Below are 12722 nucleotides of genomic sequence, written 5' to 3' on the forward strand. Positions count from 1 at the left end.
TTCCTACCTCTGCACTAGGAGGTCTCGGAGCAGCTCCTTCTGTTACACCCACAATGGTAGAAGGAACGCTACCGCAGGTCTTTCATCTCAGCTGGTGGAGCACGTTCACATGATCATAGTTTACACATATTGTTTTTGCCCCTGCCGCTTGAAAGGATCTTTCATTTTGGGATATTGAACAAATCATCAAGCCCTCCAGGTCTTTTCCTAAAAATTACAATGGAAGTTGCAGTGTCTTTAGCTGTTTGTTGTGTGTTGTATTTGCAGCCATTTGTACACATTTATCTATAGAGGCATGGTTCTAATGATGCCCTTGGAACAGAGATGTGGACTCCGGAATGCATTTTGTGTGGTTGATTTATTACTTCTAGACCAGGATGTGGCAAACTGAGGCTACGCTATGTAAACTTCCATTTATGTTCCAACACACTGCACATACTTCACCCCACTGTTGAACTGTTGAGCACTATATGGAACGGGGTTTTTGTTGGCAAATGAAAGACTTGTAAACAAGGAAGTGGGGACGTGGGTGGGCGATGCAGGGACTTACTTGATTGGTTAGACTGTGAACATGTGCGTTTGAGCAATATTCTGTCAAATACCATTGGTCAAAAAGATGATGATCAGTCGAAATGTGCAGGAAAAATTGTGGGTATTGGAAAATGTTGGCTGCTTGTACATATTTTGCAGGGATTGGTTGAAATTGCATGAATTGGTGCAGTCGACAAAATCCCTTACTGTCCACGATTTACTGATTTTGAATGGGATGGGTGAATCTTTTTTAATCAACAGCGCCTCTGCTGGTTGCAGCCAAATATTACGCTTCATTTGGCCTCAGTTGCTTTGAGACACGAATAATTTTCAAACAACTCTGAACAAATGCCTTGATCAAAGCTAGTCTTAATAGCTGCTGTCATGGCAACAGGTCAGAGTTGCATTTTAACCACAGGGGGTCTGCAATTGGCTCGTGCTGATATAGAACTGTTAATAATGCGGCAGGTGATTCATGTGCATGCAAACACACACACACACTTCAGAAAAGTTAACTTGTGTTCTCCAAAATGATACACCTCAACACCTCACAAGCAGTGAAAACAAAGCTCTGTTTTTCCACCCAAAAAGGGTGAGTCAGATCTTCCATTTTTATACCCTCCAGTATAAGAAAAACAAACACAAACACTGTTTTGCCAAATTAATGCTAAAAATATTGCTGTTATGGCGCTGAACTCAGCAATTTATAAGTATGGAGGAATCCCAGCCGTCTATTCAACACGTCTTCTCCAATTAGTGCAACCTCTCACTCCAGTGCAGACCACGGGCTCCAAACATGAAGCCAATTAAAAGTGAAGGGGGTTCAGTTGTTATTCTGCTCATACCCGTGCTGCGGCTGCTATGTTTATATGTTCCCGATAGCTGCATGTAACATTTGTGACGCTGTACGTGACATTCAAACCTTCAAAATACATGCAAGTGTAAACATCGCTCAAGTCCCGCCAATGTTCATGCCAACATATTTTGCTTGGTGGCGGCCATGTTTTACAACATTCCTGCTCTTTTGTGCTCTTTCAGCTAAACACAATTTGTTGCGGGTTTATTAATAGCGCCACCATGTGGTGTCTTAGTCATAAAATGAATAGCACAGGTGCATGTTTTGACACATTTTCACCCTTTTGTGTGCATACAGTCTGAGTATAGACACTTTCTTGACAAATATTCCTCATTCATTCTTCACATTCTTCACCAGCTACAAAATTCTTAATTGAAAGATTGAGTCCTTTGAATGGTGGAAATGTATCAGTTGCCCTCATTCTCACATCAGTGATGCCATTTCTCTGACATCTGACATCTGTCTGTTTTGCTTTTTGGTGTCCTAATCCTGTCATTTTCATACTGTCAAGCTTAAGGCTTTGGATGACACACAAATGCACAACACGGTGCACGCAGCCTCTTGGTGAGAAGGAGGCAAAGCTTAATTGATGTTAGTGGCGGTACAGATGGCTGCATTAAGTGAAGTTAAAAGGCCCTGTTTTGAAAAGGAAAAGAAAACTTCTTTATTCCTGCTCCTTGGGACGTCCTCAGTCACACTACTCCGGATTCTTTCAACTCCTTTCTCTTGAGTTTGTCTGAGAAGGACGCACAGCTCGTACACTATTTCTTGTAATGATCTTTTGCCTACTGGAGGAAAAAATTACAGCCGCTGTTAATTTTAATGACGTCGTAAAAGTCACTGATGCCCCTCTGATGTCATTTATTAAACTGTCTAACAAGTGTAAAAGTTAACTCGAAAACGTAAAACCCATAAAGCAACAGGTAATGATTTTGAAGTTAAAATTAAAAAGAAAAAGTAGGCTAAGCACCAATTTCCTTAATTTTGGAAAATATGAAGGTGTTTTTATCCATGAAGCTTGTATACCTCTGCAAAGGTCTGAAAGTCTGCCACTTGCCCGTTTTTCTCTGCTAAAGCTAATGATGGCGTTCATGGTATTGGATGGCCACGGTCTGTAGTGTAAAGCAGTGCAACAAGCACAATAACAATCAGAAATACAATCCAAACATACCCCAATTTTACACATTTTCTATACCGCTAATTTATACCCGTGTTGCTAACGTGCATAACGTGTATGTTTGCCTTCTGCAGGGTAGCGTGGTCACGGCATTGGCAGTTGAAAACCATCATGCCCGTTGCTCTGGCGTCGGGATAGGAAGTAAGTGTGTGAGCTTCCCTAGTTGGTTCTGCTGGGATGAACATGCCACTGCATCAAATCTCTGTCATCCCCCGCGATGTCACGTCGTCGCGGGTGTCAGGCAGCGGAAAGGCCAAGGACAAGGACAAGGACAAAGACAAAGACAAGGACAAGCAGGTATGTGAGGAGCTTCAAGAAATGAAGCTGCAATTTCCTATCACTGCAGTTTCAGTCAAACGTCCTCTTTTGCAGTTACATCCTCACACAACACCAAAACCTGTATTCCAGAACAGTGACACCATCGAGGATTATACTTTAGTTTTTTAATCTCGATTTTAGATTCCCTTGCATGATAGCTGGAAGTATCCTGATAGTGTTACGTTACATTTAGGGTTACATTTCAAGTGCGTATTTGCTGGTAGCATTATTGTTATTTTTCAGGGCAGTCAATATCTCCAAGTTGTACATTTTGGCCTCAATTTGCTGTATTCATTTTCTATGATATTTTTTAATTGCCTGGGCTGATTTTGTCAATATGATGAACTTGCAAATACTTGCATAGTGACATTATTAGTTTTTGATTCCAACAAAATACCGTGGAGCTAATCATGAGACACAATCTAAAATCAAATCCAATCACTCAATTTAAACATACTGTGTAAAAAAAACAAAAACAAAAACGGTGATAGTTTGCGTTTGGAACCAATTAACTGACTTTGAACATTTGTTTTGAAATAAGAACAACTCTGAAGGTTCATCAGTGTCAGGATAGTTTCATGCTGAGTGACTTTAATTTCATTCTTATTCTGTTTAATTGATTTTCTTCCCCCTGATAATATGTTCTTGATACTCCATCACATCAAGCAGCACAAGAGTTGGCTCAGAGCGCATTTTTTTTTTGAGCGCAGGAACAAAGCAAGTCGCTCAAACAATATGTCTGTGACAATAGAGCACAGGCGTTCTTAAGAGGCCTCTCACATGCTGCAGATGGTACCTTTTTTTTTCCACTCCGTGTGTGGCTCTAGTGATATTCACACTTCTCTTAAACTGGTCATTGGTATTTACATTTTTACAACACGCAGACAGACACACTCCTCCCTCTGCTTTATCATCATTGTCGGGGTTGGTTCCGGTCATGATTAAGTGAAAAAGCTGATTTAACAGTAGTGATTGGTGAAGCCAATGTTGCAAAAGGTAACTCTGGTGTCTAACTACCGTATTTGCCGGACTGTAAGTTGCACTTTTTTTCATAGGTTGGCTGTTCCTGCGATTTATAGTCCAGAGCGACTTATAAATGAAAAAACTGTTTATGTTACATAAAAACTGGACACCTTTTCTGCTCATGTTTATATTTTGTGTAGCTGAATAACCATTGTGTTCGCATATCTTACACCTATTCAGCCTGTTCTTTACTGTTTTATTATTTAACTTGCCTTCCAAGATGACGTAATGTCTGTTTTGATCAAGTAGTTTGTAAAATAAATTACCCGCAAAAAATGCGACTTATACTCCAGTGCGACTTATGTATGTTTTTTTCTACCTAATTATGCATTTTGGCCTTGTGCGACTTACACTCCGGAGCGACTTATGGTCCAGAAAATACGGTAAACATGGCTTATGAAAATATGTAGACATGAAGTCACATTCAAAACTACTTCAAAGGGACATCAATTTACGTTCCTGATCGAAACTGAATTATTTTATAACTGAGGTGTTCATGTCATCTAGAAGCTAAAGTTGTTTGAAAGCTTTGCTGGTTTATTAGCATCACTGGGAAATATGGGGATCTGATTTCTCAAAGCAGAAGTGACTTATATCATTATCATTATTGTCGTAAATCGTCTTTATTTGGCTATGCAGGAAGTTGACTGAAGCATTAAAAGTTCATACATGGATTTAAAACATTTTTAAAGATGACTGAGTTGAAATATTTAAAGGGGACCTATATAATGCAAATTTTCCGGCCCAGCACAAAGCTTTATAGTTCGTCGAGAATCTACACCTATTCAGCTGCATTTCTTTGGATTTTGTGGTTCCCGCGAAAACGGTCCGTTTTAATGTGTTCCACCCATGGCCCGTCTCCACTCCGCTGTGGTTGGTCACACTAGTGAGTGCTTAAAAGGAGTTCCAGTTTGTGTAGCTGGCTGTGAACAATGGTGTAGGAGTTGATACTAAACGGCCATTTAGTCGGCATTTAACATACAGCCATATGTCTTGGATCCTGAATTCGATCCGGAAGTGGAGACTGGACAGTCTGACGTTTCTCAAGAATAGAGGTTACTTCAAGACGTACAACAAAAACTTTTCCCAATGCCGATGGTGAGTTATGATCTTATTGCTTATCATGTCTACTAGACAGTATTAGGTAATACAGTGATTTTCAACCACTGTGCCGTGGCACACTAGTGTACCTTGAGAAACCGTCAGGTGTGCCGTGAGGAATTATCCAATATCACTTTTTATAATTAACATTTATTAATCATCATTTGCAAATACTATGTCAATAGCCGTTATGTCAATAATATACATGGACCCAAATATTCCAATTGCATTTGGTTTATTTGCTCAAACGGAAAGAATTGAACAGGGATGGAATATTCCTTTAACCAATCCGATTGAGGTATCTTGTGCCCGCTCAAACGGAAAGTTGACAGGGTGCGTTCTTCTTCGTGGTGTTTTTCTTCTTCTGTTGTTTATTGGCGGTTGGCAAGCAGTTTTATTAAAAAAGAAAATATATATCTATATAAAACATGTCCTGAGTTTAATTATAAAATATTAGCAAGATTGAATTTGGGTGCGTTCTTTCAGAGCATGTTCAGATATGACGTAACACGCAGATCCAGACGTTCTTCAGTTTTAAAAATGGAGGCCAGCAATCGGCACTGGACTAAGCAAAGTTTGTTTTTGATTCAAACTAAATTTCAAGACTGGACAGACAAAAAACTGGCAATACGGAGTTATTCCAACAAGTGAAAGAAAAGCTTGGGGAAGCCGGTATCACGTGATGTTGGTGTTTACGTTTTACTGGGCATGCCCTATTGACTATTCTGTTTGATTTTCACGGCGCATGTAGACAAGAGATTGGAATATTCCTTTCCATGGATACCATTGTGTCCCAAAAGGTCATTCGGAAAGAGAAAATCTTGTCATGTAAAAACGTGGAGTGTCTGTGGTGTAAAGACTGGCAGAGCAATGTAATATTGGTCCGTGTGGCAACACCAACCTTGTTCCTCCGATAGACTTATTGATGCACGTGTGAGGTCGTGGTGACATTTTGTTACATTTTTGGTTAGTGGTGTGCCACAAGATTTTTCCAATGTAAAAAACGTGCCATGGCTCAAAAAAGGTTGAAAAACACCGAGGTAATACATGTATGAAGATGACTATAGGGGTGTTATTTAATGTCTCAAGGGCTCTAATAATGTTAACTGTTTAAACCAAACGCAATTAACGAGGGACGACTGTGTACAGTATATATTCCACTCTCACAGCATCAAATATTTTCAACCACTTTAGACCTAATTCTAGACTTAGAACCAAGGTTTAGTCACTCAAGTCGGCTTTATCATACCATTGTTTGTGCAGCCTTCCCCCCTTCTTGTTACCTCAGTATTTTACACTCTGAGGAAGCACAGCGAGGCTTCTGCTGTGGTCCCAGTGGAACCAGCATTACCATGGAGAAGGACCAGAACAGAATGGACTGCAGAAAGGTTGGAGGATATTTGCTGTACTTAGAATGCAAATGAACTGAAGGATCCTGGACATACATTTGTGTATTTTTGCCCAGAGTTTAGTCGCACAGTGCCGACCCATCTGGCTTGCTAAAAAACTCGGCACATCCTCACTCCTCATCCCCAAAACACAGAAAAACAAAAAAAGAGTCCAGCTTCTATTTAAAATGCAAAGTCTGTTTGCTGGTCTTTCAGAGGGCATCTAGTGTTGGTAGCCCCTCTCTTTGTAGCTTTTTTTCCTTCCACTTTCTCTCCAGTTCATTTGTCGAGGTCCAAATGTGTTCACCTGTGGGCGTGTGCTCAAAGAGTAGTGTTTGCCTTCATGAATTTGACATTTTAAAGACTTGGAGTGGATTTTATACAGCGGGAATAAAGGTTCCCTCAAATTTCTCTACCTCAGCAATCATTCTTTGCTGTGTATTTGTGTCTGGAAGCTTTGATAAGGCTTGCATTAAAAGAAGGATTACACATGCTATAAAGTGCACTTTGCCCCAGGATGACATGCCAGGCAGGAGCAAAATAACCTTCACGGCAAGCGCTTAACCTCTTAACGTTCCGACCGACGGCCCACCCACGGGTCCTCTATGGTGGTGACGAAACTGGAAAGCTTATTTTGCACAGCATTCAGGGATACCATTATAACGGCACACAACACAAATGCTGGAGCAGTCACCGACATGAATGCAACTCACCTTTGAAGCCTCACAATATTCTAACAGCAAATAAATCTCCAGAGAAAAATTGCCCTTATTATATTGACAGTGAGGCGTTGAATGAACAGTAGTGTTGGGTGATATAGACCTTGGCATGTATCACTTTATTTTTGGGACGTATCACAATATGATGACATAGTTAAATTCAGCAGAGAAACCTTAACCCATATAAGGAAATACACCTGTCTCAAATCGTAAAGCATATTTATTTATTGGTAACAATCTGGCTAACTCTTCTAATGGAATGTCGGCCTCTGCACAAATTTCTGCTAAATATTCAACAAACTGTAAAACCTGTGCTTGTGATTAAGGAAGATGTAGTTACCCATGCAATAAAGTAAGCTAAACCAGCTAGATTCCATTCACACAAGCCAACCTTCACCTGTGTATATCGCCATTTCAACCCGTTTAATTTGGGAGGAGGAGCTTTAATGGTTGGTATGATTTTGTGCTGGCATTCCTGTGAGTAAATAGTAACTCCTGACATGAGCGTTTCTTCTCCTCCCGATGACAGCATTTCGTTCATATTTTGTCAATTCCCGTGAGAGTCCACATTTAACGGTAAATTCCATTTTATTGGCCAATTCCGCGACTATGTAATACGAAAAATCATATAACCAATGTGTCAATGCAGTGTGCTGTGGCACGCAGTCATCAACTCTGCTTGTTTCCATGTATTATTAGTACTGGTCCTTAAAGGCTATGCCTCACACAGCCCATGCAACCTTTGACCCTTGCAGGTATCAATGATAACCACAACTTAATACAAATAAATTGAATTGAAATAATTTAGTCAAATCCCAAGGTACACTTGCATATGCTCAAGAACATGCGTACAGGCCTCCCTGCTAGCTATCAAGGAAAACTACCACCTTGCATGACAGAAATAAATAGAACCATTCCAAGCACATGCATGTACCATAGATGCCATATATTACCATATAGTTCCATATATTTAATGCAGTAATTGACAGATGACTCGGTGTAGTCCACAAAGCCCAAGCCACGCTAATTCGAGCCTGTGTATGTGGCATTGGTGTGGCATATTTACATGTTTGGTCGTTGTTCCCATAAATGATAACCACCTGCTTGAATGAATAAATAAGCCACAAGTCAGAATAGTTGTACTTTCACAGTGTTGAGTAAAATAATTATTAATAATCCAGTTAGTATCCTCTCAAGCATTTGTCTTGTAGTAAACGGTTACATGCCAGGAAGAAAGAAACCAAAAATGCTGGATGATTTTCATCATGATCATTTTCTGTGAGAATGACACATATAAGTAATATGTTCTTGTCAACCTATTGTGTAATAAATAGCTCACAAAATGCTGATTGATTTGCAGTATGGGACTTTGATAGCTTCTCAGCTGGTCCAACTCAATTTGACCACATCGAGTGCAGCCTGCCAAGCCACTAAAGACCTCCTTGTATGTCCCTGGAATCCCTCCCGCAGGTTCACAAGACACGGCAGCAGCTGGTGTTGTCTCTCCGTATGTGCACAACTTGCATGAGTCTCGTTCAGGAGGCGTCAAAGAGTTAAAAAGCGAATTAAAATGTGGTGAGACAATGTGATGGCTACGCCTGTGAGGCATTTGGCTGCTAAGATGAAGGCCTGTTTGCTTTTTTTCTCAAGGATGTCTTTAGACCAGGCTATGAGGATAATTCTACCATCCCCAGGTAGCGATGATACAAGATTAGCATTTCCATAATGCAAACAGACTTTAGAGAAATCAAACAGAATAATCACTTTGCCCTTAGCTCCTTTCTACGCCAGCACACATGGCATCATCTTTAATGACAGATTCGTAGTGTGACATTTAGATTTCTCTTGATAATGTCAGGAACTTTGACAGAAAATTATTCTTACTTTTTTTTCCCTTTCGGTTTCCGGTATTCCACTGTTTTTGAAGTTTTAAATGGGGTGGGGGAGAAGGATAAAGTAAGAAGCTAGACTTACCACTTCCACACAGAATGGGAGGAGAACTTCTTTCACTCTGCCATGACATGCCATGGCTGACTGCATGCAATGTGACGGTGATGTAATATAATGTCATGTCTCATCAGTGTAACATTACAAATACTACATATACCTTGTCTTTAAATATTTTGGACTAATAAGTATAGTATATAGCCATAGTCATCAAGAAAACAATGTTATGAAAAACACGGTAGCGTGAGGGTGCGATTGTATTAATTGTTTAATCGATTATCATTTAATTCATCTAGACATCAACTAACACGCCTATGGTCACCTTTTAAACTGGTATTATCTAATGCAGTAGACATAAGAGCAACTAAGCCATTTAAGACATCATAAACAAGAGTTGTGGCTGCACAGCAGAAAAGTGGTTAGCACGCAGGCCACACAGCGAGGAGACCCGAGTTCGATTCCCCCCTCCGGGCATCTCTGTGTGGAGTTTGCATGTTCTCCCCGTGCATGCGTGGGTTTTCTCCGGGTACTCCGGTTTCCTCCCACATTCCAAAAACATGCTAGGTTAATTGGCGACTCCAAATTGTCCATAGGTATGAATGTGAGTGTGAATGGTTGTTTGTCTATATGTGCCCTGTGATTGGCTGGCCACCAGTCCAGGGTGTACCCCGCCTCTCACCCGAAGGCAGCTGGGGTAGGCTTCAGCACGCCCGCGACAAGCGGTAGAAAATGAATGAATGAATGACATAAGAGTCGTGCTTGTGTGTGTTGCTATAAATGTGTACTTTGGGGGAATGCAGTAGTTTGCGGACAGAAAGTGACATCAGGGTTTCAGAGTTGAGTTCATATTTTTAACAGTGTCTTTCAAATGCTCCTTTTCAATACCTTATATTTATATTTAAGTTGCTTTGGCCACATTTATGATTGAATATGCTCAATTTAGGCAAAAATACATTAAATTAGCTTCAATTGCATTTTTTTTGCCAAATTCTAACCTCAAAAGTGGCATGGAATGACTGTGAATATTGTCATTCATCCAGGCCGTTGTATTCTCAGGGCATCGATCGCTCCTGGACTGTTCGAGTTGTCTTAGGTCTCAGGTTATTGAGCAGCCTTCATCAGTTCATGCTCAAAGACGAGGTGTGACAAACACCAGCCAGACGAGAGGCCAGTTGTAGTTTGAGAACTTGGTGCAAAATCCAGTGTACTATAATATTTATAGTCCAGGAATATATAGTCAAATCGCTATTACACATACGGGAAATTTTTGCATTTAGGACAGACATTTATCAGCTTGTCTTTTCAGCCAACCTTTTCATCCTTGTCATTGAACAAATGGCTGTCAATTGGTTCCTTCATGGTAATTTTAAGTGTGTCTTTACACAGTTTGATTAGGTGAATGTTATTAGCATAGGAGGGTGTGAACCTGAAGTGTAAACAGCCTTGGGCCATTAAAAACCACCACTTGTGACAGTTAGTTGCAAAGTATTGCATGGATCCAAATAATAATTTGTGTCACATGGGAGAAATAGCAACTGGCTTCTTGAGCAGATCCTGGTGTCTGGTTTTGAGGGCTGGTAAAGCCTCATCAATTCGCCACTCTTAATCGTAGCTGTGCACAGGGCTCCAGAAATGTATAGGAAAACAAGTGTTTGTTTGCTTCTCTTACATCAGCAGCAAATCATTTGGTGCAAGGAAGAAGGCCATTTGTCTCGCACACAACAAACAACAAGAGAGTCTTGCAATGTTTGAAGTCGGGGGTGTCCAAAGTACAGCATGTGGTTGTGTTTTTTTTTTATAATAATATAATCTAAAGGACAACTGCGCCTAAAAAATATCCACAAGTCTTATGTGGGACATGAACACATTTCTTTCTCTTTTAACGCACCTATTCCGACTATAAAGCCATTTGAAAAAAACCTCCGAAAAGCACCAACACCTCTTCAGTTCAGTAATGTGACGTGCATATTAACCGAAACACAGCCACATTGTTTTTATTATTAATATTACTGACTAGCTTCACCACACACACGCATACCAGCACCTTGCTCACAATGCCTCAGGCCAATACCAAAAAATAACGTCACATGTTGGAGCTGCTGCCACCACTGCTGTGTTTTTGTTTTGGAGTTTAGAAAAGTTAACACTTGGTGTAGAGTTCCTTTGTTTGTCGCTATGTGAAATCAATGCACCCAGGAAGAAAGTTCCAGTAATACTTAAAATACAGCAAAATAATACAGCAAAATAAAGTATGTGCCTGTTACTACATGGTCACAGCATGTTCAGTATATAAAATCATAAAACGTTGTTGGTTTTTCTAGATGTTTTCAAGCTTTGTCAGCAGAACAGGTGTGTCCCAAGGTGTACATTAACTGCAGGAAAAGGCACGTGTTCAAGTCTCACATAAGGATTATGGATAATATGCAAATAGTTTAAAAAAAAAAAGTGCAGTTTAATGCAAAAAAATAGAGATGATCCTATATCAGCATAAAAATGTGATACCGTTTTTTTTTTTTTGCCCAATAACAATATTACAAAAATGCATTTGTGTTCATTCCACCACAAGAGAGAGGTCATGTTACACATATTGGTATCAGGATTTAAGAGTTGGGCAATATATATGAATAAAATATACAGTATATAACTTTGGCTAAAACTGTTGATTTTGTTAATACTTGGGTTGTTTATATTGTTTATTTTTCTATATTGTGTATTGTGTACTGCTTAACTGATTCTGTACTCTTGCTGCTGTGCAATGCAATTTCTCCACTGAGGGACGAATAAAGGCATATCTTCATTCATTCATTCATTCATTTTCTACCGCTTTTCCTCACGAGGGTCGCGGGGGGTGCTGGAGCTAAAGGCATATCTTATCTTATCTTATCTTATCTTATGGGCATATTGGTTTTCTGCAAAAATGCCAATCTCGGACATTCATTCATTCATTCATTTTCTACCGCTTATCCTAAAGACAGTCGCAGGGGGTGCTGGAGCCTATCTCAGCTGTCTTTGGGCAAGAGGCGGGTACACCCTGGACTGGTCACCAGCCAATCACAGGGCACATATAGACAAACAACCATTCACACTCACATTCATACCTATGGACAATTTGCAGTAGCATGTTTTTGGAATGTGGGAGGAAGCCGGAGTCCCCGGTGAAAACCCACGCATGCACGGGTAGGACATGCAAACTCCATACAGAGATGGCCGAGGGTGGAATTGAACTCGGGTCTCCTAGCTGTGAGGCCTGCGCGCTAACCACTTTATCGCCGTTCAGCCCCAATCTGGGACATCCCTAGAATAATGGAAAAAATAATGTTATTTTAGTAGCACAAAGTTGAAATATGAAAGAAAAAATCCATTTTTTTCAAGTCGTTATAATATTATGACACAGAAAAAAACAACATAGTTGTCCATTTTGGAAAATTAGTTTTGGGAAAATTATTATGGGAATTAAGTCATATTATTGGAACAATATGTACTAGAAGAATGTTGAATTTTGTTTATTTTGGCGGCAAACTAGTTAAGACTAGCTTCAACCAAAGTCTTAATCACTTCTATGCCTTCTATGCTCCTGTCAGGTTTTCACGTTGGCAAAAATCAAGGAGCACTTGAATGACAAAGATGTCTTTTCATAAGAGTAGTGGCATTACTTTGACTAC

The 12722-nt window shown here is 40.0% G+C and overlaps 1 protein-coding gene across 5 annotated transcripts in view; it reads left to right on the forward strand.

Moving 5' to 3' along the window:
• Nucleotides 1–12722, forward strand: part of marchf8 (membrane-associated ring finger (C3HC4) 8) — a 68255-nt gene that overhangs the window by 16965 nt on the left and 38568 nt on the right. For all 5 annotated transcript variants that reach the window (XM_058057970.1, XM_058057972.1, XM_058057971.1 and 2 more), the window contains exon 2: nt 2639–2861. In XM_058057970.1, coding sequence (XP_057913953.1) covers nt 2742–2861 — 120 coding nt within the window. In that variant the 5' untranslated portion in view covers nt 2639–2741. The remainder of the gene's footprint in view (nt 1–2638; nt 2862–12722) is intronic.

Source organism: Doryrhamphus excisus, chromosome 20 (assembly GCF_030265055.1).
Source record: "Doryrhamphus excisus isolate RoL2022-K1 chromosome 20, RoL_Dexc_1.0, whole genome shotgun sequence".
NCBI lineage: Eukaryota > Metazoa > Chordata > Actinopteri > Syngnathiformes > Syngnathidae > Doryrhamphus > Doryrhamphus excisus.